The 17,006-nt window shown below is 45.4% G+C and overlaps 2 protein-coding genes across 2 annotated transcripts in view; one reads left to right on the top strand and one right to left on the bottom strand.

Annotated features, from left to right (window-relative positions):
- LOC109507438 (protein unc-13 homolog A-like) overlaps positions 1-15,211 on the bottom strand; it is a 34,645-nt gene extending 19,434 nt beyond the window's left edge. The window contains exons 1-21 of the mRNA XM_019856868.1: positions 14,683-15,211; positions 11,024-11,053; positions 10,773-10,872; positions 9,858-9,975; positions 9,601-9,724; positions 8,984-9,054; positions 8,813-8,867; positions 8,426-8,455; positions 7,775-7,988; positions 6,013-7,089; positions 5,233-5,335; positions 4,093-4,136; positions 3,054-3,132; positions 2,694-2,699; positions 2,531-2,605; positions 2,226-2,445; positions 1,835-2,062; positions 1,596-1,737; positions 1,349-1,518; positions 1,070-1,185; positions 300-463 (exon numbers count right to left, since the gene is read on the bottom strand). Coding sequence (XP_019712427.1) covers positions 300-463; positions 1,070-1,185; positions 1,349-1,518; positions 1,596-1,737; positions 1,835-2,062; positions 2,226-2,445; positions 2,531-2,605; positions 2,694-2,699; positions 3,054-3,132; positions 4,093-4,136; positions 5,233-5,335; positions 6,013-7,089; positions 7,775-7,988; positions 8,426-8,455; positions 8,813-8,867; positions 8,984-9,054; positions 9,601-9,724; positions 9,858-9,975; positions 10,773-10,872; positions 11,024-11,053; positions 14,683-14,704 — 3,188 coding nt within the window. The 5' untranslated portion in view covers positions 14,705-15,211. The remainder of the gene's footprint in view (positions 1-299; positions 464-1,069; positions 1,186-1,348; positions 1,519-1,595; positions 1,738-1,834; positions 2,063-2,225; positions 2,446-2,530; positions 2,606-2,693; positions 2,700-3,053; positions 3,133-4,092; positions 4,137-5,232; positions 5,336-6,012; positions 7,090-7,774; positions 7,989-8,425; positions 8,456-8,812; positions 8,868-8,983; positions 9,055-9,600; positions 9,725-9,857; positions 9,976-10,772; positions 10,873-11,023; positions 11,054-14,682) is intronic.
- Positions 15,212-16,174: 963 nt separating this feature from the next.
- The window catches only part of LOC109507411 (BTB/POZ domain-containing protein 2), a 5,561-nt gene continuing 4,729 nt past the window's right edge, over positions 16,175-17,006 (top strand). The window contains 2 exon segments of the mRNA XM_019856826.1: positions 16,175-16,750; positions 16,824-16,943. Of these exon segments, the coding sequence (XP_019712385.1) occupies positions 16,227-16,750; positions 16,824-16,943 (644 nt within the window). The 5' untranslated portion in view covers positions 16,175-16,226.

Here is a 17,006-nt window from a genome sequence, read left to right as displayed (position 1 = left end):
TTGGCTGTTGAATGGAAGGGGGGGGGGGGGGGGGAAAGAACATTTAGCAAATAAATTGTGCATGTTTCTGCGGCAAAAAAAAAAAAATTAGTTGATCAGCACTGACGTCATAGCCTGGTAGATGGACTCCACACCATAACGCATGGCAAACTCATCCACTATCTCCTGAGCAGTCTCCTCAAAATACACCTTCCAGGCATCGTCTCCTTTGGCATCGGGAATCTTTACTACGCCGCCATTCTGGTCCTCTGTGGTGTACTGGAAGACAAAAAAAAAAAAATTAGTTGATCAGCACTGACGTCATAGCCTGGTAGATGGACTCCACACCATAACGCATGGCAAACTCATCCACTATCTCCTGAGCAGTCTCCTCAAAATACACCTTCCAGGCATCGTCTCCTTTGGCATCGGGAATCTTTACTACGCCGCCATTCTGGTCCTCTGTGGTGTACTGGAAGAGATGCTAAACAGAGACAAAATACAAGGGGTTTCTTATAGCTCGGATACATTTTGGAAGGGACTACCAAACGTCCCTTCAGGATTACTCTATTTCTATTATCAGTGCAATAAAGTACTGAACTTAAAATACAAAACTGGATGCAGTTAATATTGTAATTTAAATAGAGATACAGTATATTTCTGCCCTTGAACTTCCCTAAAAACAAATTAGCATCTTAGTATCCCACCAGCTGATTTACAGCAATCTTGAAAGAAAGTTCAAGTGAATGACTAAATAGATTTACTGTGACTGTAGTGATTATTGTGAACCATATTTAACCAACTTACGGGGTATTAGAAAAAAAAAAACTTGACTCAGAGCAATCTCTAGCTAGATAGCTCGCTAACTAGCTAGCTGGCTAGATAGCTGGATGGATAGATGGTTAGATGGATGGATAGAGAGATAGATAGATAGATAGATAGATAGATAGATAGATAGATAGATAGATCGATCATCCAATGGGGACATTTAGATTGTATTATTTATGTTTTTTGTGTTTGTTTTGTCATATATTTGATGATATTAAAATGCAAATGTAACATTTCCTCCCTCCCACACGATGAGCCTGACCTCATGAAGACAGGTGTACTGGACGTGATAAGGCGCCACTGTCTCCTCTCCTTTAATCTCCACGCTGATGTGCATGCGGATGGCTCCCGACACAGCAGATTTATCGGTCCTCTTGTCTGTCAGATGCGAGTAAGATATACAGCACATGTTTTGTTAGTTGGCTGTTCCATCTCCAACTGACAAAATGTGACAGTCCGGTTCATGTTTTCTTATCTGCAACGTGTTTAACAAACATTACTGTCCTCTCTCACTACCTTTTGGTTGAACACGGGAACTCACCAAGGTTATACCAAACATCCATCTCCCCACTCAGCGTGCGGACTTCAATGATGGTTTGACCGAGGAAATCATCGCTCTCACGTTTGAACCTCTGTTTCACGCGAGACTTGATGTCATCATCCTCATCCCACACTCGAACCTTGATGCGATCCGAAGAGTTGTGGCACTCGCTGAGTGAGTCACGGTTATTGTTAGCAAACAAATACAGAGACGCGAATATGGCAACATTCAAAATAGCGTTACTCACAAGTGGAAGTTCTCTTCCCACACTGGGTTTAGGTTGCCATAAATAGTCTTGGTTCTTTTTTTGGTCTTTCCCACCTGGACGGTCACATATGGATCACTGGAACCAGTTTTGTCTTTAGCCTGGAGTCCCTGTGCACATACCACTATGGGAAAGGGTAGCGCAGACAACAGGCATTTTTACACAGTCAGGTGAGCTCTATCGAACTGGAGACCAATATAAACGTGCTCTCTCTCTCTCACCAGTGATGCTGATCTTTGCTGACCATTTGGATGTACCGTCAAGCACGCTCTGCTTGATCTGTTTCATCTGGGTAGCGTGTGTTGATTTGTCAAGGCCAAAGACTTCCTGGATTTGCTCAAAGATCTCCGGTTTGTTCCGCTCTCTGATCTTCATGCGGTCCTTTAGGACCATGATGATATTCTGGGTTCGGTCTTCTGCTCCGTGCTTGGAACTTTTCTCAGCAGCCCCTTCACAGACAGGTGGAGGAAGCGAATGGGAGCAAAATAGAGGATTAAAAAAAAAAAAAAAAACATTTGCAACGTTACTTATGAGCTAAACTAGTTGTAGATGTAACGAATGCGTGAATGCGGTTTTGTGAATGTGCATATGAGCGACGAGCCAACAACTTACTCTGCAGACAGTCGGCATTCAGCAGATCTTGGCACTTGTCGTGACATTTGACGCCACACTCAGAGCAGCGCATGCCTTGTCTGGCGATGCCCCACAGCAAGCCTTCACATTCGTAGCAGTAGGTGGGGGTGGTGGCTGTCCACACTTCAAAATTGTGCGGCGTCGTGGAGGAGATGGGGTAGATGAGAGCCTGCAGCGTTTTCTTATAAACGTGACTTTTCTGCAAAAGACATGGAGAAGAATTTGAAGAAGGGCACAGAGGTCACCGAAGCAGGAAACAAACGAGCGTGTGGAGAAAAACCCACCAACTCTTCGTTGCCGAGCGTTGTTGAGGCCATTGCAGACGTGATTCCCGCCTTACGCGAGTTCTGCACCAGCGACTGAAAATATATTAAAAGGCGGCGGGATTAATTCAGGCGGACCAGTGTGTGCAATTTAAAAATATATATTGGATAGAAACGTACTTACCATCGCCTGATGTAATAAAGTGATGGTGATATGAAAAAAATAAAACATTGAGAGAAAAGTCATTTTTGGCAGTATCCGTGTTTCAAAATGTTAATGTGGACATTCCTTCGGCCTTATAATTGTTCCCTATGACAAGAACTGCTAGACTTTTAATTGATTAAGATGCATGTGTGCTCACAAACCGGTATATGCAGCCCAAATAGAAAACACAAAGAACTCATCCGATTTTAGTTGTCCTGGACTGACCTCCGATTGAGAATCCAATATTGCTTCAATTAACGTGTGTGTGTGTGTGTGTGTGTGTGTGTGTGTGTGTGTGTGTGTGTGTGTGTGCGTGTGTGCGAGAGAGACTTATCGTACCAGATCCCTGACAAGAGGAATGGCTTTTCTCTTCCGAAGGTCCGGCATGCTGTCAATACTATAGAGTGCACCTCCCATTCTGCATACAAAAGGGAAGACCCATCATCACATTTTCCACAAGAAGTGCGATGCAACAGTGGAGACAACCCGAAGGTCCTTGATATGAGTTATTTGATATAAAAAGTAGAAAGAATAATGATACATATATACAAACTGAAAGGTGTATCAATAGGTAAGCATAGTACACAAAAGGGTAAAAGTATTTGATGAAATTTAGATTTCTTCCTTTTCTTTGGAAATGATCAATATACATTATTGCTCAAAAAGGGGTAGGACTAGATAAGTTTTATACTTCTTCCTACTCCTTTGAACATATAACTGTGATGATGTTTGTATTACTTACTTTTACTTTTATTTTCCTTTCATAATTTTTGTTTGCACTTTGTCATGTTATTGTATGTTTTATATATGTTCAATAAATAAACAAACAAACAAACAAACAAACAAACAAACAAACAAACAAACAAATAAACAAACAAACAAACAAACAAACAAACAAATACACCGTATATTAAAACTAATCTTCCCCCAGATTTAATGGATTCTCGCTCCACTCTTCCATTTGGTTCAATTCAGCCCAGTATACTTTTTTTCTGCTCAAGAATACCAAGTAGATTGTATCAGAAGTATTCACCAACAGTGTAGCCAATGTAGCAGTGATTTACCAAACATCTACTGGATTAATAGAACCGACAACGTACCTACTGTATTCTTGTTTTCTACTGAAATGCTAGCTAAGTAAGCTCACTTGGACTCATCGGATATTTTTGCTAAAAGCCCAAACCGGAATCAGCCTGAAGCAAAAAGGTGGAAGAAAAGTGTTTTGCTTTTTTTTTTAAGCTGCTGGTACAGTAGTAGTATTTCCTTGATGGTGTGCATATTGTATACCTGAATGCATCTTGATCTTAAAAGTGTCATTCACACCAATACACACATTTGCGTTCACTCTCATGTGCGGAATGCTGAGTTAGACACTTACCCTCCTTTACCAAACCATAACGAGCTGGAGGTTTCTCCTCGCACCTGACAAAGAAAACATTTTATGAAAGAGATTTTGAGTCGGGGGGGGGGGGGGGGGAATACAATTCAATGTCGCACTAGCTAATCTTCTTAGTTTTACATGCACAACAATATAGCAACGGACCTGCATTTATAAAAGCTTAAAAATTCCATTGATGAAGGGCACACTTCATGCTTTTTACTTGAAAAAAAAATTGAAAAGGTTCAGTGAGCGAACGCTTGACTAACTCTAAGAGCTCTCCAAAGACATGACGGAACATATGCAGACCTTCCAAAGAACTGACTTTTGATTGTGACGATGAGACCGATACAGAATCGCCGAAATTATTTTCAAGCCACCATCAGCTTGGAACCTACCTTTCTGCATGCTCCAATGATGGCCAAGAAAAGTGCACGCGAGTGTTGTTGCGATGGCAATGACATGAAACTGGAACAAAAACAAAAAGTGGGCCGACACATAAACAAAAACAAAGGAAAGACAGAGAAAGGGAGGCCAAGTGTGGGGGAAAAACAGCGACGTACGTACATCAACAGAAACATTGAAGCAAGTGATTAATACGGTGCACAACTCAATTCAAAAACAATGAATAGCAAAACAACCAAAAAAAAAAAAAACAAAAAAAAAAAAAACAAAAAAAAAAAAAACAAAAAAAAAAAAAACGTGAACAATGCAGGTGCAAACTGATAAAGCAAACCAAATATTTCGCAGCAATACATAGCAGCTACATCAGGCAGCCAAGGAGCATCCTGGTGCTCCATCCTGAACGAAAAGTTTATTGTCTGCCACGTCACCAATTTCGTATTTTAAGAAAACTAAAATATTTTATTTATAGTGTATGCGAAACACATTATACATGCTTTCCGACCTCTAGCTCGCAAACACTTTCAAAATAGAACCGCAGAACCTTATGTACTGTTTTTATTTTATTTTTTTTTGCATATAAATAAATAATGTACTTCACATCCATATTTCAAAGACTACGTCGACAGCTTTAGAGTCTTGAGAACGTAATATTTTTTTAATCGAAGAGATGGAGATAAATCGGACGTGCGCACATGGTCCTGGGCCGAGCAAGCCCTGCAAGAGTTGTGCACTTACCTCCCGAAGCTGGTCCAAAACCTTGTTGTAGAGTCGAAGCCAGTTCTCTTTGGCTCGGACCGCTGGATCCACTGGCTCTTTGGGCTCCTCTATGACTGGAGGACTGACATAGACATTTTTCATATGAATACGTTGACCTTGCGATAACTGAGATGAACAGGGTGTCCGAAAAGTCACGATTTCTTTTTCGACCGACAAAGTACACTATTTTGTTTCAAGTATCATTCAGATAGATGAGAGGCAATCAGCATATGGCAGCTTTAGGCTTTGCACTTTTTGAAAGCAAATCATGGTCTTGCTCATGGCTGACCGGTTCGCATTGGAACCAAAAAAAAAAAAATGCTGCCTGACAAGAATTTTTTTCTGTCCCCAACTGCAGTTCAGCTCCAGTTTTAGACGCGTGATGGCCATCGCACTGCTTGACACGAGTAGTTCACGCTACCGATGGCAAGTTTGTCGCTTCAAGCGAAATATTGATGTTCAACAACCTAAATTTGGGACGGGTAAAGCCTTAGCAGTCGCCCAAGCACCTGCGGTAGGAGTTTGGTGTGTTCATTAATAGCAGGCCTTCCGCTATGTGGTCTGTCAAGAAGAGAGCCTGAAACTTGCCACGGGTGGGTGTGAATTAAGCTCCACGTTGGAGCAGCGTGACGGCCATAAAGCTTGTTGCACACGAGAACAAAAAAACCTCCTTGCAAAGCCCGGAATGAAAATTAAAATTGAAATGAAAAAAGGTGACTTTTGGGATATCCTGTTCATGCGAAGCTTCGTGTCTCCAACCTCTCAGGCGTCATCTCTTTTTCCTCAGGGGTTGGTGGCCCGCTTGTTTCGATGTGCTCCTTCCGCTCAATGCCGAGATTCTCCTCTGGAGGGTTAGGGGACGCCACGGCCTCCTCCAGTAGATTTTCCTCCTCCAACCAAGGCTCTTCTTTCATTTGCGAACCCTCATCCTCGGGGGCGGGTGATTGTACAGCGGCAGAACCGTTAAGTGAAGACGCGGGCTGTGTCGAATTTGCAATCTGCTGGGAAGAAGGACCCATGGCGGTGGAGGGGGGCTGAGTTGCAGCTAAGGTGGCAGGGTGTGAAGGCGGAAGATTGTTTGCTGCCGTGGACTGATGTTGTTCAGCCGGTGGCGGGGGGTGAGACTGGGCGGGTTGGGCGTTGGGGACAGAAGACAGGAAAGTGGAGGCTAAGCCCGTGACTGCGGCTGTCAGGGGTTTGGCCATTGAGAAGAAGGAGGTGGCGGACGGAGCCGTCTGTGCCTGCGTTTGCGGGGGCGGCGGCTGTTTAGGCGCTGGGGAAGTTTGATGACCAGGAAGGGGTTGTGCTGTCGGAGCGACACCAGCAGGAGGACCCTGGCCGGACACTTGATTCGCAGGTTGCGCGGGGGGCTGTTTTTCATGGACTGAAGGTTGTTTCTCCAGTGGAGGTCTCGAGCTCGGGACGTCAAGAGCCGGCGGAGCGCTGGATGTTGGGGTGGGTGTGAATGGAGGTTCCAAATCCTCGCTGAGGTTTCCATCCAAATTGTATAAATCGTCATCATCGTACATCAAGTCTTCGTCCTCGTAAAGGCCTTCCTCCTCCACCTCATATAATCCTCCATCTTCTTCCTCGTACAGAGCTGCCTCCTCACCCCCGTCTTTGCTGTAGCCACCCTCATCACTGTATGCACCTTGAGTCTCATCGGGGTCCCAGTCTGGGGAACCTTTACTGTAGCTCACCGACGAGTGGCACGAGTGGTAGGAGTCGTTCTCATCGTACGGATCCCTCTCTCCATATTCCCCGCCGTAGTCCTCTTCACTCAGCTGACTGCTGCACCGACTCAACTCTGCAGATGATGCATAGCTTCCAGCGGGACTGGAAGAAAAAAAAAAAGTAGAGAGGGAAGAATGCACTTGGGTGTATACCGTAGGCAAGGGAAATAGACCGGAACAGCGAACTGAAAGGGCTTCGGAGAGATAACAAAACAAAAAGAACACGTAGCATACGGAAACGCAACGAAATACAGGAAGCGTATTTTCACCGGAATGAATGTCAAGGCCAAGTTGGGGCTAAGAAGAAGTGAACGAGGGAGTTTAGGTGGGGTGAGAAAGAGAGATAAGAGAGTGAAGACAGAAAGGGAGGAGTGCACACTGATGCCAAGAAGCAGAGGAGGAATGAAGAAGAATGTCCCAGGGTTGCCCTGTCCAATACACTCACACAAGCAGCTAATCTTTTGGGGCGGTATTGACCACTAGATTGCATTTTGAATTATTCATCGAGCGAGGTGGAGGGCTGCGGAGTTTCACTCGCAGCCGGCGCAGGTTACGTCAATAAGCGGTGAGAAATGTAACAGTGGGGGTAAACAACACCGAAAGACAACTCGCATCGAGTCTGCTTGGCGGAAATTCATTGACTATTTTCCGTTGGAGAAGTGAAATTCGGATTTGTTGTGTCAATCACTCTTACGTGTACCGCCATATCGGGCAATTTTTTTTGTGTGAACTGTGGCCTTGTGAAGCCTTCGAGACTCATTTTTGGGCGATATAATTCCGACACCCACCTAACAGTCCGCTGATGATGGTAGTCAAGGTCGTGGCTGTTGGTCAAGTGCGGGTACGAGACGCCTCTGGAGTCACGGTGCTGGTGGCTGATGGGATACTGGTGGACAGACGCGTTGGGCTGCGATGTGCTGTAGTACGGGGGTGGGACGCTGTTACTGGTTTCGCTGCGGTAGTCGCTGTCCCTGTCATCCACAGCGCTGTCGGGGTCATCATCTACACAGACAAAAGACGCAAACGATGGGCATGATGATAAATATGGAGCTGGACAGGTGGTACAAGGAACGGAAAAGACAATTCAGTCATGAACGGTTAAAAAAAAAAAAAATGGATTCATAGTTCAGTGTTCTGTTGGAAAAACTGATCTTGCAAGTTGCAAGTGTGCATACGTTTTTTTTTTTTTTCTCTGTGTTGTCTCTATTTGAGTCCTTTGACATTTTCCTTTCCGGGATGTTAAATTTGAAAGAGGGCTTAGTGAAAAGCACGAAGGAATGAAGAAAGAGCCAGCGTGTCTTTTTGTCTCTTTACAGTCTTTTAAAACATTTATAGACACGTCAAGTCTCATTCGAATTCATGATTGTAGAAACTTGGAATTTCAAGCAACGTCGGGAGTACGACGTGCGCAAAGTGTCAGACGCCGCGTGCAGACTCACTTGGTTGATCTCCCCATAAACTCCAATTACCTGAAATGAAAGAGAATGGTGTAAGACGCAATTATGAATTACAAGGTGATGCAAAGACGAGCATTCCAGCTTCCTCTGGCAACGAATTTAGCGCCAACGCCGGAAGTCTTTCTCCCTGGCCGCCGACTGTTGGCTCGGCGGATTCGGCGGACTGAGACGATGGTGGAGCTTCCCCTCCAGACACCCGATCCCACTATTGATCTCTTCCACTGTGGCAACGTTGACTGTTTGCGCTCCACCGCCATGTGTGGTTGCACATCATGCCCACTAACGCAATCTAATCACATGTCCGCGACTAAACGCTTCAATTCTCTGCTTTAGGAATGATTAATGACGCAAACAATGAATAAAACTTACAGCACTGGGTGCTCGGAACCCGGAGTGGGCGCTCCTGTTCTTCTTGGTATGAGTACTGAGACAAATGATAGATAACGCAGTTATAGTATAGCGATGAATCATTGCAGCCTTGCTCTCCAAACGCGAGAACCTGTGGGAAATGTTGGAATGGTCGACACAGTGAATGCTTACATCTTGTTCCCGCATTGCATTAAGTTGTTCCAGTTTTTTGGCCCAGTACCTCGCCTCATCCTCTGGGATGTCTGAAAGGCAAAAATCAAACTCAGGTGAGAGAAATCTCATCGACCTAATCTCATTTAAAAATAGTAGCTCTGGTTGATGTTTTTTTTTTTTTTCCACCCCCTCGCTCATGTGCGCAAGCTAAAAACAAGCCATTCGTTTGAGCCGAATAAAAGCAACGATGGAATTTCACTCGAAGCCTTAGGACCTATAAATAGGGCAGTTCCGCAGACGAAGGACTCGGATGTTCAATAGCACCTGGAGGAAGCGAAAACAGCAGGAAAGTAACACCGAATCAATGTGAAAAGGAACACAGTGTGATCGATGAGAGGGAGAGGACACACACACACACACACATAAGCGACATTAAAAAGTAGGTCATGTTGATTAATCGGTGGAGGCATCACAATGCCTGTTGATTGACAGAATCGTTTTGTACGAGGGCACAGTTATGTATTCAGCAAAGATCTTTTGGCTCCGCGTCTATCTTCCCCCACATTTCCCCATCCACCAGAGGTTCCGATTGGTCACTCGCCGTGTGTGCGAAAAGGCAGAACTCATACACTCACCAAGGGGCAGCTCAAAACGCGTGTCGAGCAGCATCAGGTGAAGCGTGGGATCTTTGGTGCCGCAGATCTCATTATCAGTCATGATGACCTGAGAGTCCAATGTGAGCCACTCACCCGGGCCTTCCTGTGTGCACAACGAAAGAGCTGGATAGGCGGATGAGCATTAAAAAAAAATGGCCTACACAAATCATCCGCAAGCATGTCAACACTGATCATCAAGAATATTTAGTTTGAGTTGAGGGTCACTGGTGGCCAACCTCATTTGACTGTCTGATGCTGTGGAGGGGAATCCACACTGTGCCAACCATCGTGTCCCAGATTAAGCCTTTGTTCCACACCTCGACAGTTAGACCCAGGTCCAAGCGGTTGATTTCACTGAAATGAGAAACAGAGAAAGTGGGCGGGGTTGACATGTTGCCTCTACTGGAACAAAAATAGAAGTGTGGCTAACGTGGCATAAAGCATTCATGTCCGCCATCAGAAATGAGGAAGAGGGTGATGAAGGAAGGCAGGAAGGAGCTTGATGTCGTCGGTGGGGAAGGCGATGCGATCACATGCTTGGCGGGAGATCGGTGGGACTTTAATTAAGACATAGGTCACTTTAAGGCACTTTGAAGGACAGGCGAGCGTCTCGCTCTCTCTGCTACCCAATCATTACATAAGAGAGCTTCGGCGATGTCAAACCCCAGAACAACGTTGAACGCCTCCAAGCATTCTAGTAATGCTAATGCACAGGACCGTGTGGTCAGCCAGTTTGCTGCAGCCCACATATTAAATGGTTCTCACCATCCATCACCCCCGATGCCGTAATGTTAATACGACGCTAAACCGCACGTTGCGTAACGTTTGAGTGATTTCAATTATTCGGATGGTTATTGAGGTACAGGCTCTAACAAACGAATTTAACCCTTTCAGGGACAGCCGGCTCCAACAGCGGACAGCTTCCCATGTTATCGGGGTTACAGGGTGGACGAAAGGGTTCAAAGGATGCCAATCGTGCACGGAAAGCACAAGCAGAGGATGTGGGGCGGAGATGATGAAGATGAAGAAGCTGCGTTGTCCAATTCACTGATGTGTTCAAGCAACGGGAGCCGAGTGACATTGAGCGGATGAGAGGAGAAAACAGGAAGGAGTGAAGTGAAGACAGACAGAGGAGACAGCGAAGGACTCACAACATGAAGTCTTGCTCCCAGCTGGGCAGGTTGCCCCTGACGGCGATGGTTGTGCTCTTCACATTTTGGACTTTCAGAGTCACATAGGTGTTGAACTTCTCTGCCAGAAAGAGAAGAAAACCTTGTTGAATTATTGTAATTTTATGCCCTTTAGACATAAAACAGATTGTAGTGGTTTGTCGAACACTCCCTACAATTCCGCCATATTTTGGAGCAGCCAATCTCTGCGTGCAATCGACCTGATGACTTACCTTGGGGTCCATCCAGCTTGGCTTTCTTCACTGTGGAACCACACAGAGGGGACAGAGTCACAAACAAGAACACCATCTGCTTTCATTTGCAAAAATAAATAAATAAATAAATACATAGATATAATAAAACACATGCAACTTCGGTTCTGGGATTTAAAAAGACAATATAAGATACCGGAGTACCATACAGAATACCAAATACTCTTATTTCACGTTTTAGGCAGCTCAGCGTTTCTTTAGCTGAACTGTTTGGAGAGAAGAGAAACAGCAACGATGCAAATCCGCTGCTTTCTTGTCCACACATCCGAGCATAAACATGGGCAGCCATACTTGTTTACACCTTGTCAACGTGACACGGCAGGAGACCATACATGTTGTGCGTGGAAAGGAAGTCATGTTACAAAAAGCAAAAAGCCTGAGGGATAAAACCAGCCATTATGATGAAACATTTCTTTTTTTTTGTTAAACACACCGGTTTATAGTGACGGTCCACATTGCAGCGCCGTTTTACCAGCTTTGACAAAGAGGCGGGGCATATATTTTTAATGCTGCGTTCCGGTGCGCTCTTGTTCTATACCATCTCCACGTCACTCTCGCTGTGAGTTTCCACATCCCGCACACAAACGCGCGCGTATCAACGCCGTCCAAAGTGAGTGTTGTGAACTAAACGTTTACTTCTATCACCTCCAGGGATACGTGCTGTGCACACCAATATCAGCTTCTTTCATAGTGGCCTGCCACATCACGACCTGTCTCTATAGTAACCAGCCAAAAAAAAAAAAAAAAAAAAAGTTTATGTAAAATCGGTCCTGAGTCAGCAAAACCGTTTTTGTATCAAGTGCACGCTAGTGAGAGGACATCCATTTTTATGTATCGGTGAGGGTTAACATCACAATATGTAGCAGCTCTTAAAATGAAATGAGACTGGGGAACAATTTGAAATAAAGAAATTGAAGAGTTAGATGAAAACTAAAATTGGCATGCCAAATCCACAATGGCAACCGCCCCCCCCCCCCCCCCCCCCACGCCATTTTTTTGTTTGTTTGGCTTTGGAAGTGTTCCTGTATTTGATATCAAAACAGACGCATCAACGCATTGGGGAGGAGGATCAATATGAAGTGAAATTGGATTTCTGACTGGGAAAGGCTGAACCTTAATTAGGGCTGGCGATCATAAATCTCCATGACAGGGTGGGTTTGTCACAAGAAAGGTCCGCAAGACTCCATGACACCATTTTTTTTGTCACACATGCAAGCAGCGAGCACAACGGCCAACATGTGCATTGTACATGCCTTGAACTCAAACGCTTGCCTGTGCGGGGTTGTACCATTTCGATCAATTTATTGGAAGCAGGTTATGGATAGGTAGCCGTGATTCAGAAAAATGGGGATTAAGCTATGACAATACAATGGATGAAAAAAGTCTTCACACCCCTGCTGAAACGTCCTTTTTAAAAAAAAAAAAAAAAAAAAAAAAAAAAAAATGAGCCACTTTAAATGGTGGCAGGTGTGTGCTGACTCTCGTTTTACACGAGTTTGAATATGATTGCATAATTCTGAACACAACCACATCCGGGTTGTAAGCGGGTGTGCACACTTGTGCAACCACATTATAAAACAAACAATCTGTCCGCGTGGCTGCTTTCTGCATCGTCGACAGATACCGTGCATGAAGAAAGGCGGCCTCTTGAAGAAGCGCAAGTACTGTGGAGGCCAGAAATAGCTCCAGTCAGGTAAGCATGAATGATGGAAAAGGAACAAAAGCGAGGCACTCTGCCAAGTCTCGTAGTCTACGGCTCTGACAGCAGTCGCGGCCGGCCTTTATGAATGGATCACTCGGAGGGCTTTAACGACACCCGGGACTGACTCAGTGCAGGGACAGTCAGTGGGCGGTCCTGGTAGAATGAGATGAGGTGGGCTGGCATGAACGATGACGCATAAGAGGTGACTTTGAAGCCCCTTTACCTATCCTTGCCACCCTATTTGGCCACCATTAAATATACGACTAAGGCCACGAGCTCTGACACACTACAGTGATTACTCACATTTAGAGCAGGGAGACCTGTAGGTCGGCCGGCAATGAATAGGAAACGTTTGCGGTGATTCACCGAGCCATCCATTCATTCATTCATTTTCTAGACAGCTCATCGTGTTCGGGGGGGCAGGGAGCTGGAGTTCATCCGAGATGACGTTGGGTGAAAGGCAGATGACACACTGGAATGGTTACCAGTTAATCACCGGTAGGGATGAACATTTCATTGAATTCAAAATGACATTGCAATGTAGTTGAATGCAATTGTCAAATTTCAATGGCTGAAATTTACAAAGTAGAAAAACAACCCCTGTCTTGAACGTAAGGCCATAAAACCCCTCAGAGGTTGAATATCGAAAAGTACGTTTACAAATCGTACATCCGCACCCCTCCAAACTGACGCATTCTTGCACATTTGTGGAATCTGAATTAAGCAGCAAAATCCACGCATTTTTAGCCATCTCTGGGGGCGGCCATTTTGCCACTTGGTGTCGACTGAAAATGACATCACAGTTGCTCAGGTAACGACCAATCACAGCTTAGCTGTTTTCTGGGTTTGGTCATATGACATTTGCAAGCGGAGCCCTGCCCTGAACTATTTTGTTGAATGTTCTTTGGTCAAATTCAGTTAAAAATACTTTCATATCGAGCATGCTGGTGCTGCCTATCATCCTTTTATTGAAAAAATAAACCCAAGAACCTCTTTATAAAGAAAGTGAAGTAATGAATATCCCCCCACCGCACCACCACCAATATCAGTCAAGCTTCAGTAGAAAGAAAATTCCATTGGTTGCCCACAAAGCATAGTGAAACAGTTGTGGCGTCGATGCCTTGCTCACGGGCTCATCTAGTGCGACACGTCATTAAAGCATTGACTTAACACTTCATAAAATCAATGGAAAGGGAGGGGAGTTATTTGACTTCAGCTTTACCCAGCTTCTATTTTCAATGGGCAATCGTACCAAGGGTTTATTCATCATGACAACGGGAGGCTCCAGCATCAGCATCAGGTGTTTTTTTTTTTTCGGGTGGGAGGAGATGACGCATCGCCGGAGAGGGGGAAACGTTGAGAAGTGACGCGCACTTCCCTCCACCCGGCGAGTATTCCCTCACGACTACAGCCGAGCGGCAGAAGGAGGGAGGCGGCAATGGCAACAACGCGGCAACGGCAGGGGCTTTTCCACGTCCTGCTCATCGGTCTGCACATGCGAAATGATGAGTGGAAGACGCGCGCGCACACACACACGCACAACACACACACACACACACACACACACGCACACACACACACAGTAGACAAACTCAACAGCTACGTTATTTGCTCAAGCAGGAAAAGACAGTCCAATATACGTTGGTCCAGCTAACTACAATTTTAGGTACTTTGATAACACACAAGGTGACGACCGGTTTCGCCTCTCACGTTGCCCCCACACCAATCTGCTCTCGTGGGCTAAGGAAAAGGTGCGAGTGACACTTGAGAGAACGTGTTCGGTGGCCATTTGAAGAGATGCTGACATAAAAGCAAGAGTTTTCAATCAACGGGGGAGCCATCAGACAGTTTGGTGCAGTACCAAAAAAAAATTAATTAAAAAGTCAGAGGCCAAATAAGATGCTCGTATCCGTCTTACCTCCCACACATAGTAGGGACATCTCCGTCGCGTGGCGTGAGGGATCCCGGCTGTCCTACGGTGAGCCGCCGCTGCCTGAGCGAACCGTGATTTGCAGTCTCGCTCCCTCCGTCTGACTGTTAAAAGCCAAATTTGAGGAAGATAAACGAGGTGTTCTCTCACACGGGCTCGTCGGTCGCTACGCGCGGCTGTCGTCTTCTGCTCGGCACAGGGGTGAAACCCTGTGTCCACTTTTGTAGCTCCCCTGCATTGCCTCAGCTCGCCGCTCCTCCCGCCCGCACAGCCATCTTGTTTCAGCAGGACAGCTCCCCTCGCCGCTGTGACGTCAGTAGAATGAGGAGCAGGAAGAGGGGAGGTGAAAGGAGGACGGCAACGTGGTGGGACTGCAATCGTGCTTTCTTCCACAAAGCGAATTTATCCAAACCACGATGTGGGTCAGATATTGTCAAAAGTCAAGAATCAGTGGCTGGCCTTCATTGGGGACTTATGTCGCAATAAAACCAGAAAAACAATTGACCGGTCAGGTGGTTCTCAAACTTTTCCCTCACCTCAAAACAAATTTAACTCGCCATAGTGATTCGGGAAAAAATCAACATACAGTCGTATAGTAGGCCTAAGTGTTCATCCAAAATGGATTGTTTTATTCCTAAAAAGTAAATTTAATGTTTTTTGTAATTCAGTGTAACACATAGTTCAATTCAATTTTATTTAGCTACTTATTGAACCTCACTTATGAAAAGATGAACTGAACTCCACAGGACACACAAAGGCAAAGTAAATCTCCCTCTTGGGAAGAAATGTCATGGTGTGGTTCAGCCGTCTGACTCGACCGGTTAGGTTAGAGCAAACTTTTTCATTTGAGGGATGGATACAGGAAAATTGAAGGATGCATGGGTGGCCTGAAAATTCTTTGACTTTGATTAAAACCACTGAAATTAATAAAGCATGAAATTAGTTACTTTGAAAAACTGCTACTTCACAGCTTTCTGTCAAAGGTGATCAGGCAAATACTCTAGGGTTTAATGTATCCCACGAGGCTCGGCTAGGCTTCTGCACTGGACATTGACCAAATTCCATCTCCACATACAGAACCAAAACAAGAGGAAACTAGTAAACTGGCCATTTTTAAAACAGTTCCCCGAGGATCGTTCCTGATCATAAATCAGACACAGAGCAGAAAGTGGAGGAAACAATATTTGCTTCTAAAATGGAATATTTATCCACCATATTATTGTTATTTTAGCTGTACATAGTTTATTGGTATCTTTGCATATCTAGAAAAACGACATTATATAAACCAATTTATTAGTAATGGTGATTTTTTTTTACTGTTTTTCCAATGGAAAAATATTTATATAAGCTATATTTTTTAATGTTGTCATGTCTTATTGGCGTATGACAATTCACAATGGATTCATGTCTACAAGTCAAACAGGCCGCGCGATAGAGGGCGCTGTACAAACTTTTGATGTCGATAGCACTAGAAACTGACGACATGAAGAAGCGTGTTTTTTGTTTTTTTTTTCGCCTGTGCTACATGTAAGATGGCTGCTGGTGAGAATAGTGGCAGGCCTCCGTGTCTCAACTTCGTCGGCGCGGGTCCTCTGGGAAACAGCCAACCCAGCAATAGCGTTTTCTCGATGCCGGCATCTAATGGCGGAGTGTTGGGTTCGGCTGGCGGGGCGCAGGGAGCTACTCGACGATCCAACCCTCAGCTGGGCCCTGGCGGTCTAGACGGCAACGGCGTTCTGACCTCCGGAGCTTCACTGACCGCACAGGGCTCTCATCAGCCGCCGACCTCGGCGAGTGCGGCAGGCTCCGGAGGCATGGATACCCCGGCGTCTAACATGGCAGCTGTCGCGGCGTCGAACGCGACCCCGGCGGCGGCGCCCACCTCCGCTCCGGCTGCCGCGTCCGTGTTAGTGTACCGAGAGCCGGTGTACAACTGGCAGGCGACAAAGAGCACCGTGAAGGAGAGGGTCGCGTTTCTGTTCAACAACGAAGTGCTCAGTGACGTTCACTTCTTGGTGGGCAAAGGAATGGGGGTTCAGAGGATACCCGCACACAGGTCAGATCAGTTTTAACTGCACAAAGCTTCAATGGTGATGCTTTAATCTGATTAGCTGGCTCTGACTTGTTAGGTTTGTTCTGGCCGTTGGAAGCGCCGTTTTTGATGCTATGTTCAACGGCGGAATGGCGACGACGTCAACGGAAATCGAGCTTCCTGACGTGGAACCAGCCGCCTTTCTGGCACTGTTAAAGTAAGGGCAGAGGGTCTGCATGTTGTCTTGTCGAGGGCAGGATTTTTTTTTTTTTGCAACCAG

This window comes from Hippocampus comes, unplaced genomic scaffold (assembly GCF_001891065.2).
Source record: "Hippocampus comes isolate QL1 unplaced genomic scaffold, H_comes_QL1_v1.1 scaffold105, whole genome shotgun sequence".
In the NCBI taxonomy this organism is placed as follows: domain Eukaryota; kingdom Metazoa; phylum Chordata; class Actinopteri; order Syngnathiformes; family Syngnathidae; genus Hippocampus; species Hippocampus comes.
This window is presented reverse-complemented; position numbering and strand designations above follow the sequence as displayed.